The following is an 18,274-nucleotide window of genomic DNA, read 5'->3' on the forward strand; positions in this document are numbered from 1 at the left end:
AATTTTGGAACATGAAAACAGCCATCAATCAAGCCTTGCTAGTGGTGCTGCTGGTGGTTGACGGCGATCAATTCTCGGTCGAGTGCGTGTACCAAAGCATCTGTTTTACAAGGCGGCGACGGTGTTCGCCAATGTCGCGAAGACGATAAACGTAGTGAGCGTAGTACATGCCAGTAAGACACATGATGTGGCTTTGGGTGAGCAAAATGGTACCAGACGGGCAACAATTTGCGTTTAGATGCTACTTCAGCGGTCGCGACAAACTTCTCATTTTTGTTCACGAGTGCGAGGACATATAGGCGTGAGCGGCTTGAATTAACGATGTGTCATCAGACTTAAACTCTATAGATACCGCTTCTTGCGATCTCACGCTGCGAAGCGCGGATGCTTCGTTACCAAATTTAAGAAGGCGGCATGTGCTCACGGTGGAACTTCAAAACGGAGCATCAGAGCACATAGCCTTCCTTGACGGATGCCTGACGGCTTATGCGGATGATTCCAAGGCGGGTGCATGTGTAGGCTGCGTTTTTGCATTTGGCTCCGTAACATGGTCCTTCACGCTACGTGCACACACGCCGGTTTTCTCGTCAAAGCTCGAAGCCAAAGCTTTCTTTTATAGAAGTGTGGTATAGTGAATTACATTTGATTATTTCGGACTCCCTGAGCAACCTCCTGGCTGTCTGCGACTTTTACACGTCTAGCCCACTGGTCCAGGACATTCAGTCGCGTCTTGTCACTGGGTCAGGCAGGAAAAGTGGTCGTACTGTGCTGGATTCTGAATCACGTAGGGACCTGCGGAAATGCTCTTACCTACGCAGCAGCAAAGTGCGCTACGAATGGCACACGCATTCCTGTAACACCTCTACCAGCTCAAGACAAGTACCCTGCAGTGTCATCGGTGATACAGGAGCGATGGCAGTACCACTGAGATGCGCTGAACGTTAACAAGTTGAAGTCATTCAAACCTGGTATCGGGCTAAGGCAGCCGTGTTTTCGCGACAGTGGAAAGGACATTGCCATTTGCCGGCTGCGCATAGGCCATGCATGCTAGGCACTGCCACCTGTTTTGAGCTGTCGAAAGATCGCGCAGCAGTCGATGCTGTGACCCGCTGACTGCGTCATGTGCCCGTCGCTTGTGGTCACCGGACTGTAACATGAGTGCATTTGTTGGACACAACGCTCAGAGTCATACACTGAATGACTTTTTAGGGGATGATTCGCGTGTTGTCGATGCTGGTCGAGTTTTCCAGTGTCTGATGTAGGGTTTTCAGTCATCTTTTCACCATAATACCATGATTGACTCCCAGGACCTCGTCAAGACCTTACAGGGTGACTTGTTTGATAAACCGGCTTGCTTTGCGGCGCTGCGTAGCGTGATAGTCCTGAGCGCTGCATGACCTCCATCATCATCACATTTGGAAACCCACGCGGGTCGTACCGATCAGTGCGTTGGAACGTCTGGTTCTCGTGGGAGCGGCAGGTCCCGTTTGGTGTCCTTTCCGCGCTGAGCTACAAATCGGACCGCGTGAGAAGTGGCGGACTGGGTCGGGCGAGACCAGGCACCTTCAGTCGACATCTATGGGTTTGCAGGGCACGTTTTTGGTGACGTGCTGGTATTGTCGGGAAAGCACTGAAGCATTGGTGACGTATATAAGTCACAGGGAGCTGGTAACGCGCCTACATAGTTCCAAGTGCAGTTTTTTTTTTAGTCCAGAGCGTAATGTGTCTGAGACAGGCCTCGAAAAGGCGACGTCGGCCGTTTTGTTCTCGATTGGGAACTGACGCACCTGCGGCTCAAGTAACCTTCAGATCAGTTACTGATTTGTGGGAACTACATTTGACGTACGATCTGCCTCGGTTGCCGAGGTGTGCTACCATTCCAAATCGCCCACCCCCCCAAAAAAACAACAAAACCAGCAGAGCCCGAGCGCGTGGGCATGACTGGCCGAGCACATCGAACCACATTGCGGTACGATCAGCGGCGCGATTGTCCATCAGATGTCGCTGATCTTTGGCGCCGCAGCGCCGGGACGTAGAAACCGCGCCCGGTTTTCACGCGTGGCAAAAGGCTTTTGCGTCGTTAGCAGTATTGTCTAGTTTTTACAGTTGGCATAGCCGGGAAGCACACATTTTGTTTGCATAACAATTACGGTGAAATTATGCTCATCAAGTAGCTTGTAAGCTATGCCCCTCATTCAGTTTTATTCTTCACAGCGTCTGCGAATTGCACCTTTGGCTACTGTGACCAGCGTGGAATCGCGAGCAGCGGTTGCACGGATGTCAGCTCCCGGAAGGCATGACGGCCCGGCGCGACCTGTCCATTTAGATGTTGCTCTGTGGTTCATTTAAAGCTCTGTCGTTCACCGATGTCGCTCGCACTTACGATATTGCACGGAATGTCTATTTGCATCATAAGCAGTTTTGGTAGCAGTTTGGCGTTATTCTTGGTACTATATGCTTCCTAGAACACCGCATATAGATCCACCGAGACCGCTGCGGTGAAAGGCGTGAGTTAGATCCTGCAAGGTCTAACTCGTTTGGTGTCGTGATGTTAACCAGGATTAACTTTTTCCTAAAACAAATCGAATTCAGTTGTTCATGGGCATGGTATGTCAGTGCCGACAAGGTCTATTGCGGGCATGACTATCGTTTTGGCAGCCTTTTTTACAACGCATTTATTACAACGCATTTACAACGCATCGTGTGAGAAGATGTATAGCAACCGGTGGTGGGCGCCAAATGACCACCGCAGTCGGCGCGCCCGAACACACCAATCAACAACAAATATAACAACCAGTGGAAACATTTCCTTCGATATTTCAAAAGCTGTCTGTCTGAAAACGTGATCTCGTGAGCTGAAAACGCTACCGAATCAAGGCTGGACATTTCTCACTGGGAAATCTAAGCGAGTCGCCAGACCACGTTCTTACTTTCTCCTCACGTCGCCCATGATACGGCACGCCCCCAGCGCATTAAAACGGCACCAGTGCAGTCAATTGAAGCGTAACGGAAAAAAAACAGCGTCCGTCACGATCGAAACGTGTAGAACATTTCGATAGAGGAAAAGTTACGGATGCTAAAGCGAATGTTTTGCATTTGTCTGGACTTCGGGAATGTTTCCCATTTGTATGCGACCTTTCACTGCTTTAAACAATCAGGATGCAGTTGGTGCGGAGGGAAAACCGTCATCTTAAAACCCAACGCGCTCTAGTGCCTGAACTTAAATAATGGATTATGAAATATCCCGACACTGAAAGGAGACCAGGGACGAAAACACCAATAGTCCGCTGTCAAGTCGCCGGCCGCCGTCGTCGGCCGACGATCGGTTCGCTCCGACACAGCTCGCAGCCCTGTGCCACCGAGTCGCACATTTCATCCCCACAGCCATATTTTATCACAACTTCGCCATAACGCTCATGTATATCGAGCGGACATAAGTTGACCATTCTATGATGCGTCGTTCAGTCTGAAGGCTTTCACTGGTGAAATGTTCCCGCGCTCGACCCTTGGTCATTACGGCCATCAGGGATCGCTCTGCAAGCGCTATGATGCAAAGACGTGTAGACAACATATTTATTAATTGTTTGAACACAATAGTGAACCGCTTACGACGTGGCAAGACATCAGATGCCAGCATAAAACCTATGACGAAAAGAGCGAATGCCTACCGCATTGGACCTGCCATACAACGAACAGCAACTAGGCGCAAAGTATCACAATGCTTGACATTGCGTCAAGAGTTCCAGCTTTCACGCGAATGCATCCAAGATTATCTGGATTCCATCCCACGGAGGTTCAACAAAGTGACGGACCAGTGCCGCGGAACACGTGTGGCATTGAGGTGTGGAACCCTGCGGACGACAGGAAACGTAAATATTTTTGGATGAAACAAACGGAAGGCCTGCTGACAAAGAAGGGAAATTTAATTTACAGGTGGTAAACACCCACTCTGAATGCCTGTCTCCTGATCAGCAGTAACGATGCAAGCTGATGCTAGCATGTCGTTCCCCATTCCCATTTCCATATCGCACGACTTAATATAGATGAAGCCTGTCATGTTTTGGGACCTTGCCTACCGCTCCCCAGCGACACATGCCCTGTCTTCGGTTCCGCCCTCCACATGAGGCGATATCACGCAATCTCTGAAAGCACTAACACGGCAAAACGCAGCTCTCCGAAATATATCCTGTCAACCCGATGTAACGCTCCATTATTGTCGGATGCCGTAAAATGGGCACACACCATTATGTCGTCACACGCGTGATTACTGACCTATCCACTATATAGCGCGCCAGCTGAAGCGTGCGCAGCCCGAATCCTCTCTATCTTCACACTAACCCAGCTGCTCCCAACACACGCAGCAGCGCAATATGCATACAACGCTCAAACCGAGGCGCGTTATCGTCGGATGAACCCCAGCACATGCAATCTGATAAGCGTGGTAATTCAGGGGTTTCGTCCGACGTACGTTACTGGATCTCCTGAAAACGTTTGGTTACAGAACGCATCTGCGAGAGCGGACACAAGTAAACCTCTAAAGCTTGGGTTACGATCCTAGGCCCCCACGTTGGCACTTTGGCCGTTGCCGGACGCGCGTTGCGTCTCCGCTCCAATGCCCACACGTCCCACACCGCTCACGGCTTTGGGTCTGTTCGACGAGCCACACATAGCGTCGGCGCCCAGCTGCGCAGCCCGCAGGCCCACCGGCACCGCACGTTCTGTTCCTTCACTGTCTGGGCGATCTGTCGCTACTCGGGAGCTCTACCGATCGTCGGTGGCCAGGCGCATCACGCCGCTGACCACGTCCTGGCGCAGCTGGGAGCCGCCGGGCGCGTCCGCCATCACCCACGCCTCGTCCGTGCTGTCCACGCCCTGGCGGCACATCGGGCACGTCTTGTGCGTCGGGTTCCACTGCTCGATGCACACCGTGCAGTACGCGTGGGCGCACGGCAGCGAGGCGTCGGGCGCCCGCTCCAGACAGATGCAGCAGCAGCCGTCGTCGGCGTCCAGCTGGTCCAGCAGGCGGGACGAGGTGAGCGCCGCGGTGCCCAGCTGCGCGCGCGGCACCGCCGCCAGCCAGGCGTACTGCTGCGCCAGCGTGGCGCGCGCCTGCAGGAACTGGCGCAGCGTGAGCGGCCGGCTCCCCTCGGGCTCGTCGGCGGCGCTCACCTTCTCGCAGACGACGCGCACCGTGCCGCGCCAGAACACGGGCGACACCGCCGACGACTCGTCCACGCGGAAGCGCAGCCGCTTGCCGCTCTCGTCCCGCAGGTGCGCGCAGAGCGTGTTCAGCTCGTCGACGTGCTGCAGCAGCTGGTCATAGGGGATGGTGGTGACCTCCTGCAGGGGAGCCGTGCGGCGCAGTACGCCGTCCCGCACTCGCGTGACTGCATCTGTCAGTGGGGCTGACACCATCTGGCCCATCACCAGGCTGCAGTGGGCGAGCTGCTGTGGCAAAAAGGTCCATGCATGGTCTAAGCATGCTCTGCAATGATTTGTATTACAGGCACACACATCTAGTTAGATTTAGAGCAGCCCTGATTGCCATTGATCAGGCGTGACATTGGGTGCTTGGGGCCCAATGTTATGAGGTGGTAGACATTGAAACAAGCACAGATCTGCCATTTTTTTTTTCAGTTTTCCTATTTTAACCACCAAATTTTAAAAGTAAACACCAAGTGGCCATCCTCCATCTCATCAAAGGCTAAGGAACAGCCCATACAAGCTCTTCTGCTTATACAGGCTTCTAAAGATTTGGCGGTAAGACATTAAGACAGTGATAAACATCGCTAACAGAAGTAAACAATGATGCCATTGAAATACTACAGACCACACTGTGAGAATACTTGTGCATGCAGCTCCTATTTATAAATAAATACAACATGGTTGTGGCAGAAAGTGCACCAAGTTTTCTGACTGAAATTCAGAAAAAAACATGATATTCTACTGCACAACACATATCTTGAATTACAAAAAAAACATCTTGCATCTGCAGTACATCTGAAAGGGTCTGGAAATCCAGCTTAACTGCAATTGCTATACAAGGTAATAAGATGAGGGCTTGAACAGTTAAATCCCAAAAGTACCCTTGCAGAAATTTGTCACACATACCAAAAAAATAACTGGGCAAGAAGAAGACTGAGCTTTGATCATCCTGTATTTTACCGCCTCTGGCAGGAATGACAATTTCTCACCTTAAATGGGTGGCCCTGCCAAGAATTAAGTAGTTTGTGAGGCCATTTCCCCTACCACTGACACAGGCCTAACATTGAACAGAACACAAACCCAAGAGTGTACTCAGAATCAAAAAGTGGCTTCGAGTATGGTCCGATCCCAACACACATGACATGCTTCGCATCATCGCATCGAAATCAGGTGTAGCCTGGTACAAGACGCTTGTGATGTGAACGGGGTCCACCTCAACGCTTACCTTGACAAACTTGAGTGACTAGACTGCTATGTATTCATATAAGCAGACAGAATGCTGACAAAACCAGCGCAATTGTACGCAGTCGCCATCCAATCACAGTACAACACACCGTTCTAACACAATCCCCCAAATCCACCCCTTGTTGTGGCAAAGGTAGTAAGCTATCGTTGTAAAAAACTTGCGAAAGCTGCTCCAATTACACTGCAAATTTGAGCACATCATAGTTTGTTTTTGCTATGCATTTGGTGCTGTATGGTGAAAAAATACCTGACATGTATATAAACAAACAAGATATATCTGTCTATTGATATATATTTAATGCATAAAGCTTGTGGCATTTTGGAGCACATTGACGTTATTGTTTTTTGGTCTTGTGGGAACATCGTCACATCAGTAGTTGAAACTGACGCAAATGCGACGAGGGTGCGTGTCTCGTTTTACCTTGTTATGTTCGATTTGTTTTGGTAACTCGAGAAAGGCGGGCATTTAGGGTCTAGTCGGCCGCGTGGGTGTTGGGGTGTGGGTCGTGGGGCGGTGTTTGTGCGCGTAGATAGGTGGATGTGGGTCTGGAGGGGGTGGTCGGTGGTTTGGTGGGTCTGAAAGCTTTATTAAAAGCCCTTAAGCCTTTTTGGAAGCCCTTCGCTTACGGTACGAACTTTGAAGGCTGCCTTTGGTAGGTTCTGCTTGCCATCAGGGGCGACGTACACCATTGGGTGCCCCATACCTGACCCGGTTTGGTTTTGATTTTTTGGTTTAGAACCCTTTCGACCAGAAATGATCATTTCAGGACTATGGGATGAATGAAATTGGTTAACGGTGCGGGGGGCTCGCATGCGCCTGGAGGGGGAGGAGGGGAGGGGGCAGGATCCAAAAGGGGGCCACGGGGCTATGCCCCCCCCCCCTTGGGCTCCGAAGGGGCCCATTGGCTCCGAGGGGGCGCATGGCCGGCCGAAGAGGTGCAGTTTTTTTTAACACAAAATGCAACAAAACTGGGCGTCTGAACTTTCAGGCGACCAAGAACAGGTATAGGTGAAAGTAAAGGGCCTATGAGAAGTAAAAAAAGTTATTCAATGATTGGAAAACTTGTGAGCTGAAAATTTGAAGCCTTATTACACTGTATAGGAGCCCCATGACGTTTCCGGGGGCCCTATATGCCCACTTGCAGAATCATTTCGATCGTTAAGGAGCATTCAACGTTGCCCTTAATTTTTTTTTGCATTTTCTCGGAGGGCCCTGCGCCGTTGTTGGGACTCTTCTTGCTAGCGTTCCGGGGCATTATTGTCAATCACAGGCCCTTCCACTGATTCTTTCTTTTCGCCAGACAGTTCCTGTGAGCTATAGCCGAGGTCCCATATCTTAACCTGCCGGGGTATTCTCGGTTGCTCAGGGGCCCGTTACGTGGGTCTCGGTTAACCTACCGGCACGCTCGCGACAAGTTCATTGGCCCTCTACATTGGTCTAGGGCGTTTCCAATTCTCTGTCACTTGCTTAGGGACCTACACTCTTGTTGGGGGCGCATCTGACGGCCTGCTTGGGTACACCCAGTCGTTCGGGGACCTTCCACACTGGGTCTTGGGTACTTCTTTTCTGAATTGGGGGCTCCACGCTCTTGTGGGGACCCTTTTTGTTAACCTGCTCGGGCACACTCGATCATGTGAGGGCCCCCTACATTTGGTCTTGGGTACTTCCTATTTCGATGGTGGGCCCCACGCTCTTGACGGGGGCCCTATATGCAAACCTGCTCGCACGTACTGGATCATTCAGGAGCCCTTTGCATTGGGTCTTGAATACTTCCGAATTGAACGGAGGACCCTACGCTCTTTTTGGGAACCTTATCTGTTAACCTGCTCGGGCACACTCGATCATTCGGGGTCCTCCACATTGGGTCTTGGGTACTTCTTAGTTGAATGGGAGAGGCCTACGCTCTTGTCGGGGGCTTATCTGATAACCTGCTCAGGCACATTTGATCGTTTTGGGGCCCTCTACATTGGGCCTTGGGCACGTGCTATTTGAATGGGGCCCTACGCCTTGTCGGGGGCCTCCACTGTTCTCCCCCTTGGCCACACTGGATTGCTCGCGGGCCCTGCACATTGGTTCTTGGTGTTTGAATTTAGGGCCCCCTGCTCCCATCCGGGTCATCTAAAACAACCTGTTCGGGTACACTCGATCTTTCGGGGCCCTCCGCATCGGGTTTTTGGTGCTTCTTATTTGAATGGAGGGCATACACCCCTGTAGAGGCCCCGTCTGGTAAGATGCTTGGGCCAATTTGATCGTGGGGGTCTCTACATTTGGTTTTGGGTACTTATTTTTTTAATGGAGGGCCCACCGCTCTTTCCAGGGACCCTGTCTGTCAACCTGCTGTGGCGCACTGGATTATTCGGGGCCCTCTACGTCGTGTCGTGGGTATTTCATATTTGAACGGAAGGTCCTACGCTCTTACCGGGGCATCTGTTGACCTGCTCGAGCATTCGAATATCCCGGGGCCCCTGCACATTGTGTTTTGTGTACTTCCTATCTGAATGGAGGACCCTACACACTTGTCGGGGACCCCATCTGTTCGCCGCTTCGGTCACACTAGATTGTTCGGGGCCTATTTATTGGGTCTTGGTGTTTGAATTTAGGGCCCAACGCTCCTGTCTGAGCCACCTGATCATCTGCTCGGGATGCTCCATCCTTCGCGGGCTCTCCGCACTGGGTTTTCGGCTACTTCTTATTTCAATGGAGGGCCCTACGCTCTTTTTGGGAACCTTACTTGTTAACCTGCTCGGGCACACTCGATCATTCGGGGGCCCTCTACAACGGGTCTTGGGTGCTTCCTATTTGAATGGAGGGCCTCACGCTCTTGACGGGTGCCCTATGTGTTAACCTGTTCTGGCGCGCTCGATCGTTCAGAGCCCTGCACATTGCATCGTGAGTATTTCTTATTCGAGTGGATGGCCTTATGTTCTTGGCGGGCCCCATCTATTCAGTTGCTCGGGCCGGTGGTGGATGCAAAGGGGGTGGAGGTTGGGGGAGGAGAGGCACGGGACCATTCCCCATGGGCCATGCCGATGGTACCTAAAGGCTCCGAAGGGACCCATAACCCGCCGGACAGATGTAGTTTTCTGACAAAAAAGCGAAAAAAAATGGACGCCTTTGGGCCTACAGACGATCAATAACCATTGTTAGCAAAAGAAAGGAGCTCATAAGTAGACGAAGTTCATTCTTTGCTGATTGAGGAAATGTTGCTTTGGGGAAATTTGGGGGCTCATTACGCTGTCCAGAGGCATTAATTACGCTGTTGGTTGCCTGGCCCTATATGTCCACTTGTTGGGTCAGTCTGATCGCTAAGAAGCTTTCCACGTTGTCCTTGATCTCATCGCATTTTCTCGTAGGGCTCAATGTGCTGTTGGGATGCTATCTGCCTCCATGCCTGAGCGCTGTTGATCGATCAGGTTTTCCTCCACGGATTCTTCCCATTCGTCCGAAAGGCTCTATATACCTTTTCCGGGGTGTCTATGTCAGGGTGCACACAGTTCCCCAGGTGCCCTTCATGTACGTATCGGGTTCTTTCCACTTACTTGGAGGACCTTATGCTGTTGCTAGGGCTCTTATAAGGTAAGGCACGGAGACACTCGGTGCTCAGGGGCCCTCTACTTTGATCAAGGTCTCTCTTCCTTTCGTCCCATTTGCGGAGGGCTCTTCATTCCTATCGAGGCTCGTATTGTTAACCTGCCTGTACACTCTTGATCTCACAGGGGTATCAATTCACGGTCTTTGATAATTCCCTTTTGCTTGGAGAATCCTGTGCTATGGCCGAGGCCTTATACGTCAGCCTGCCGGGGCACTACCGATCGTTTGGGGACCCACCACGTTTGTCTTGCGTTCGTTTTGCTTGCTCTGAGGGCCCTATACTTGTGAACAAAAGTCGCTTCGTTGGCCTGGCCTCCTGCGGCACTCAGATCGCTCAGGCTCCGTCCCTTTTAGCCTTGGTGCCTGCGCCTTAGAGCAGCAGTCGAATATGCGCCGATGAGTTTGCACGCGCAGTGGCCGAACATAATTTTACATGCCGCTGACGTCGTATCATTTCCACTGGCTATTGAGTGTGTAACATTTATTTTACTAGTGCATCATGTTCTTAACGTAATTTGAATGCTTTGATATGTTGTCCTTATCAATAACAAAAAAAAATTCTGCATCAGGCATCAGCCATCAGCCATCAGCTGATAATATCACCCATCCGGCTAGCCGTGAATACATATGCTGGGAATCAAGTCATTGTTTGGTTTTGACGGTTGCTGGCAGCCAACTCAAGTTTATTTTGCCTGCTGTTTCGGATCACTTAGCCTGAAAATCACGGCACTTGAAGTAATCTGCAGAAAATGAGTAAGCTCTATGTGTAGGCATGCGCAGCACGCCTGTGCTTGATAGGACTGTGCACGGTAAGACAGGTTTCCGTATTTATCGAATAAATAAGGATGCACACACACACACACACACACACACACACACACACACACACACACACACACACACACACACACACACACACACACACACACACACACACACACACACACACACACACACACACACACACACACACACACACCACGCACGCACGCACGCACGCCGCACGCACGCACGCACGCACACACACACACACACACACACACACACACACACACACACACACACACACACACACACACACACACACACACACACACACACACACACACACACACACACACACACACACATATATATATATATATATATATATATATATATATATATATATATATATATATATATATATATACGTTGCGTACGACTTGTCCTAAAATGTAATGACCAAATGCAAGGATATTTGCTGGGAGGGGACCCCAAACTCCAGGGGGCCCCACAATGTCCCGTGCCCCCCCCCCCCTTTGACGAAATCGTGGATCCGCCCCTGGGGGGGGGGGGGGCAACGGCCGAGCTTTAACCCGCGCATGTCCGCTGGGCACCCGGTCGGGGTCCCCCTTCCCACGGGGCTCTCGGCCCACTCATGGCTGGCACATACAGTCTGCCCTGGACAAGCGGGATGTCGCGAGGGTACAGGATGAAGCAAGGTAGAGGATAAGGGGGACGGATGATGTTGGCATACCAGATTTCCTATTGCAGTTCCAAATGATCCAAATTTGACGACGTATGACCCTAGGTCAGGTCATAAGTCGTCGAATGTTACAAAGTCTAACATTCTTGCTTGCAGACAACTTGTAGCTCAGAACCTACCCAACCGATCATTGCGAAATATCCACCGTTGGATGCCCCATACCTGATTCCCTCTTGCAGTGCCAAATTTGGTAATCCTCGGTCAGATCGGAAGTCAAATTTCGCCGAGTCCAAAATTCGTACCTGTATACAATTCACTCAGGAACTGTTGCTCTGATCATATCCAAACCTTCACCACTTGATGGGACGCACCTAGCTGCTGCAATATGTGCCATGCAGCCTTACGCTATTGTTTTTTAGTGCCAGAGCGCGCGGGAAATTCTATTTCCATTTTTTGCGGTCGTGCGCATTACAGCAATAACATTTCTACACGTTCCTCGCGTCAATGCAGAGGCATTAGCGCGAAGACTGCTAATGCAGTCTTCTTTTATGGTGAACAAGACACACAGTATGTGCGCTATACAAGAGATATTTCATTCTGCACGTTTGGGACGGCCACAATCGTCGAATCAAGCATTGTCACGGCGGCGCACAACGCGAACTGTGAAGCTCATGGTTCCCGTTGACAGAAACAGTGGCGCCTTTTCCGTCAGTTTTGCCCCCGTTTGTTTCTGGAACCTGTACCCCCATAACAAGCTTTACACAGAGTGCAGAAAGTACTTCCCCAAGAAGGATTATGGGGTCATTTATCTGTCACAGCGGGGCACTAGCCAGCCGGTTCATTTCGGTCCAGGTTCAGCTCGATTCGGCGGACTTCTGAACGACTTGAAACCGGCAACCAACACAAGACTGCTGAGGAGGCGTGCACATAATCACGACAAAACTGTATTCCCATACCTCACAATAACCAACCCCGCACCGTCACGTGTTCCATGACTAAGTTTCTGCTGGTCGTGGCGACGCCATGCACAATTCAGCGCGTGATTTTAAACACAGCACCTCCGCTAAGGAGACATTCATCCTCGTAAGACCGGCCTAACCAAGTTGCAGCTTTCCTTGGGAACGGGCATGAAGGAAAAGGCATTATTACAAGTGACGCCACGCGTGCAGCGTCAACAGAGAATTAGAGCACATGGTATACAGGATAGCAAGGTTTGGCAGCCATCGGCGTGGTAGACTCTGAGCCATAAGTTGTCTGCAAGCAATAATTTTGGACCTCGTGTGAAATTTGACCACTTTTGCCCTGACCTAGGACCACCAAATTTGGAATTGCGGGAGGAAATCAGGTATAGGGCATTCAATGGTGAAAGTTTGGCAGTGATCGGTTTGGTAGGTCCTGAGCTGTAAATTGCCTGCAAACAAGAATTTTGAACGTTGTGAAATTTGATGACTTTTAACTTGACCTAGGGTCACCAAATTTGGAACTGCAGGAGGGAATCAACTATGGAGCATCCAATAGTGAAGATCTCACGGCGATCGGTGCGGTAGGCTCTGAGGTATGAGTTGTCTGCATTTGCATGTACAATTTTCCCTTCGCGTTTTCCAGGTGTTTGACCTCAGGTCAGGTCGGGCGATCACGCGAGTCGTTTTGGAGAACTTGCGTGTCTGCGCCATTTGCCGGTCTTTTAGACCCTACCTTCCTTGATTGATGATCAGCGCACCTGTCAACAGCACTTGCAGTGCAAAAACACGGTTTCGGGGTGGACGCCGCTATTTCTGATATATACAATGTATGAGTTGATTTAAGGTATAAACAGCTTGATTTTCCGAAGCAACATCCTTCTAATAACTCTTCGTTCCAGTTGTCACCAGAACTGTGTGGTTGAAACGCATCGTTTTTTATGCCTGAAAAGTAGGTGACTTCTACTTGGAGAGTTCCGACAGATGGCTTCCTGATAGTGAATGCCCGCCCCCCCCCCCCCCCCAACCAAAAGTCCCCGAGTATGGCCAAGTTGGTAATTAGTGCACGCTTTTATATATTTTTTTAGCTTTACGTTCTACAACGGGAATAGAACCTAAAAGCCACCGAGAGACCGATTCTGCCTGCATTTCGTAGTCAATCAACCGAAGAACTCACGCGGTGAACGACCATGAAATGAATCGCCGGCGCCCTTCTTTTTACAGTGGTCCAGTGGGCTTCTTCTATGGTGATAGATCTCAGAAGCCTTGCTAGAATCTTATGCGGGCTGCACAGAGATACTAAGGAAGTGTTCAATACTCAGTCATAGTTAATTAATGATACAAATTATGTAACGTGGCTTTGAACATGCGCGCTCGCAAAGCTTGGCAAAAAACCGCGACGCCGGCGTTGACGTCTATACATGTCGTGCGCTCGGCAGCGACCGTTGTGAAATAACGCTTCCGAATGTCTTAGAAAATTAGCTCGTACCATTGAGAGATTAAGCTCAGTTCACGAATGGCAGAATGCGAATAGAAAAGTAGAGATTCTACCTTCACTCCCCCATGCACCACTTAATGGTGCTGTAAAGGCCAATCCGTTCAATTCAACAATCTAGAAACCGCACTTGGTAGAATATCCGCCCGGCTACCTTCTACATGTACGGTATGAAATCGTCAACTGTTCAAAGATATTTCTATCAAATACGTTATCATTTTTGTTCATCCGTTGGCCACGGCTTAGTGTTCGCCGCAGAGCCAAAGCCAGCCGAAGAGCGGTACGAATTAAATTTCAAGACATTGGTAAGCGTAATTCCGCAACGGTCGTCTCGCGCGCCCGGCACCCACTAGCTGGTGTTGCATGCATTGACCCACGCCGCTCGGTTGTACGGAAACTGCAGCTCAGGCTTTCGCTGTCCTTGCTTCCGAGATTACAGGCGCGCAGGCTCAGGGGTTTTGATAATTTGTGTCACTGGTCGATTCTGCAAAAGAAGAGACGTGCTTAGGCGAACCTGGGATGGCCTCGTTCGTTTTTTAACTCATTTCGACTTGCTCTTTTGAATACAAATGAGGCCTGCTATTTCTTTCCGGGTGGGGGGCTTCTTGAGTTGGGCGGTAGGGGGCACCGTTCTGTTCCCGATTATAGCCTGAAGGGTCATTCCGTCCCACTGTGGGGTGTCTTGCGGCTGCCATTATGGTTACACGGGGCGGGATCCCCGACCGATCTGGAGGACCCCTTAGAGGGATACATCACATCACATTAGTCTCTCCATGACGCGGATGGCTTCTGACCCGCGCAAATCGCGGCTGATCCCGGATCGACGCAGGAACCCTCGCTGACGCAACAACATTCCTGATCGTCGTAGGTGATCCAATAATTGGCACATGAACTCTAATTTTGCTTAATGGGCCCGTTTTGGAGTTGGGTTGGGGGACCCACTTTTCGACACTGGGGGCTCTGACTGACAAAGGTACCTTCCATTGCCTCACTGTGAATAATCATGACAAGTTGTCATGTTTCCTCTCCTTGTCAGAGTCCCCTGACCAAGATAAGAGACCTCTGTCACTCGCGGTTCCGTCCCTGTCCCTGTTCAGTACATTTTTCTCTGACCGACTCGAGGCCCCTTGTTGGCACAGAATACCTTGTTCGGCACTGTGGACCTCTGAAGGACACAGGAGCCCCGCATTGTTGCAAGGGCCCCGCCCAATATAAATCGCAGGCCCGGCCGTGCTCCTGCTTGGGAAATGGGCCTCAAAGCTCCGGCCGGCACGGAGTCGACTATTCGGTGTTGGTGATCTCCGGCCGAAACAGAGGAATGCTCTTTATCGGGGGTCCCTAATCGGTGCAAGAGGTCCTCCTGCTGACATTTGAGGTCACGGCCCCATGGGTCGTGAGTCTACAGGTAGTGAGCCTACGATGGGCTGTTCCTGATTGGAGATGGGTCATTTCCAGGCGCGAACTTCCATGGGCATTTCTTATCCGGAAATCGGCTCTTTTCAGACCTGAAACGGGGCCCATCATAAGCTGAAGGCGGGGCGCAGGCGGGGTGTGGGGTTGGGGGTGGGGATGTGGGCACCGGCGGCGCATATGTCTCCCCTTTGGTTCAGACGGGCCCTTAGGGCTCTTCAGAACCGACGATCAAGGACCCTCAGAGGGCCTCTTGCGCTGATTAGGGTCCCTGGGGCAACGCGGGCCCCCAGTTGATCCGCAGCCACGATTTTTGAGCAGTCCGCCCCGTGGCAGCCCAAGGCCTATTTCCAATGCCAGGACCGTCCTGGGGCCCGCGATTGTCAGTCAGAGGACCATTTGCATTGTTCAGGATCCCTGAGGCAATGAGGGACCGCTGTATTGGTCACGGGGGCCACAGTGCGCGTAACAGGGGACCCTTTGTCGGCAAGGGCCCAGATTAGGCCGTGGTTGTTTTTTGTGTAGGGGCAGGGACGTGACCCCGAATGTCAGGGGGGCCCTTAGGGCCCGGTGGTGACGAAAGGAGATAGGATAAACAACAACGAAAGGGCTCATAATGAGACAATGAAAGGGCCCTGTGTCAGGCACGGGCCCAAGAACGAACATGGCCCGGGACCTCCATCCCTTCTGGTCATGTGCACGATGAACCGAACAGAAGTCATCTGCCAATTATTAGGCTCCTGTGTGTCGGTAAGCGATATTTTGGCGTTAATGAGACCCCTTGCGCCGATCCGGGATCGACTGCTCCGGTCTGCGGGCCTTCTGCGTCCGGGAGGGGACCGATGCATGATGCATCCCTTTGCGGCCCTAGCCGACCTTCTTATCCTCTATCTTACTTCATCCTGCATCCTCGCGATACCCCGCTTGTCCACATGGGACAGGCTGCATGTGTCAGCCACGAGTGGGCCGACAGCCCGGTGGGAAGGGGGACCCCGAGCGGATACCCAGTGCATATGCGCCATTTAAAGCTCGGCGGTTGGCCCCCCAGGCGCATGCACGTTTGCCCCACTGTTAACCATTTTCCTTCATCCCGTAGCCCTGAAATGATCATTTCTGGTCGAAAGGGCTCTAATCCAAACAACCAACCAACCAACCAATCCTTTGCTGATTGACTAGGGGGACCGGCCCCCCGCGTCTCTAGAATTAAAGCCAGCAAGTACCTTGGGTGGCGAGTTAGAACGAGAACGCCCTTCAACACGTGAACGGGAAAGGGAAGGCAATAAGGCCCATAGCGGTTTACTTACGGGTCTCCCTGTCCACGAAATGTAAGGGATTTCCTTAGTGTTCAATCCGCTGAGTTCAATCAATCCGCCTTAGTGTTCAATCCGCCCTACAAACGCATTCGTCGGCATGACGGTGGCAAATGAAGGAAGCTGTGACTCTCGAGATAAAATGAGCCAAGTCTGGTGATTTTTCGTGATGTCTTTTTACCGGGAGCCCTTTATCCAGCTGTGTGCCGCTCGCATCCCTTCTTACCAAAACTTGGCCTCTCCCCTGGTTTAAGACGTAGATTGTGGGATCTGAGATAGGCTCTTCTCGGGGTAAAATGTTTAGATGAGCCCTTTCCGGACCTCAGATGCCCACTTTGTCAGTTTATAGCGTGTCATTTCATGATTTAAGAAGGCCCCTGCTTGTGTCTTCAATGGTCCCTTGCCAGACCTGAAAGGGCCCTCTCTGTGCTTGCGATGGACCCCACCCAGACCTGAGACAAACCCCGTCTGAGTTTGCGACGGACCTGTTCTGATCAGAGACGGGTCCTTTTGAGTGTACAATGGGCCCTTTTCAGACCGAAGGGCCCTTCCCGTGCCTGAAACTTTAAAGGGGTTTCCTGCCTTACAAAGAATCCTTTCCGCACCCGAGATGGGCTGTGCGGTTCCTTGGATGACACGCTAAACCTCTTCAACACAACCGCGAGGGGCGCCATTGGGGCCATCTGACATATGGGGAAAAAGATAGTTTTGGCCCTTACCTCATGGGGAACACTTAGCCTCGCGAATACACCGCCACTGGCTGTGTGAGCCTACGATAGGGCCACTCCAGACCAGAGATGGGCCCTTCCCGGGCCCAAAAGTGAGATAGATTTTTTCCGAGCCTCAGGTTTCCCGTTTCTCAACTGATACGGAGTTCTCACGTGATTTGAGACGAGCCGTTTCTGACTTTACGGTGGACCCTTTCCAGACTGGAGAAGGCCCTCTTTGAACCCACGGCGATGAGCCCTTTTCCCGACCTGACATGGGTCTTTTTTATCTTGCGATGAGCCCCGTCCAGACCAGAGTTAGGCCCGTAACGCGCCTGGAAGTGACCTGATTGTTTTCCCGTCTTGAAACAGGCAATTTCCAGCCTAAGATGGGCCCTTCGCGGGCACGAAACGATTCCCCTCCGAGCTTAAAATAGACGCTTTGCGGTCCAGACAGGGTTCCCAACGCTTCTTTGGTAACGTTGAAGCGAGCACTACCATATATACCGGAGGGCCCTTCTGGGCTACCTGAGATTACAGGGACGGGGGGGGGGGCAAAAAGCTACTTTTGCTCCTCCTCAAAAGATGGGGGGCAAGGTCCCCCACTGCCCCTTTCCCCTTTCGGATACGCCGCCACTGGTCTGATCCCGCCCGGTGTTGCCCGGTCCCGCCTGGTCACGTTTGGCTTGGGTTAGTCCCGTCCTGCTCCGCCATGCCTCGTGACGTTCCATTCCGGATCCGTCCTGTATTCCGTGTGATCCCGTTCTGTCCCAACCGGTTTGGATGTATTCATAAATGCATAGTGAACCTACTAATATCAACTTTGCTTGATCTACAAGCTAGATTTAGTTCATACAGGCCGCTTTCAGGGTGCGCGAGGCCT

General features: G+C 51.5%; 1 protein-coding gene across 1 annotated transcript; it reads right to left on the bottom strand.

Moving 5' to 3' along the window:
* Window positions 1-3,568: 3,568 nt before the first annotated feature.
* Window positions 3,569-6,567, bottom strand: LOC119099949 (RING finger protein 141). The gene is made up of 3 exons (XM_037223056.1): window positions 6,431-6,567; window positions 5,124-5,448; window positions 3,569-5,027 (listed from the first exon to the last, which is right to left on the bottom strand). Exons 2-3 carry the CDS (start codon window positions 5,422-5,424, stop codon window positions 4,762-4,764), a joined length of 567 nt encoding a protein of 188 aa, XP_037078951.1. The 5' UTR covers window positions 5,425-5,448; window positions 6,431-6,567; the 3' UTR covers window positions 3,569-4,761.
* Window positions 6,568-18,274: the final 11,707 nt, after the last annotated feature.

This window comes from Pollicipes pollicipes, unplaced genomic scaffold (genome assembly GCF_011947565.3).
Source record: "Pollicipes pollicipes isolate AB1234 unplaced genomic scaffold, Ppol_2.1 Scaffold_2555;HRSCAF=2994_pilon_pilon_pilon, whole genome shotgun sequence".
Lineage (NCBI taxonomy): Eukaryota > Metazoa > Arthropoda > Thecostraca > Pollicipedomorpha > Pollicipedidae > Pollicipes > Pollicipes pollicipes.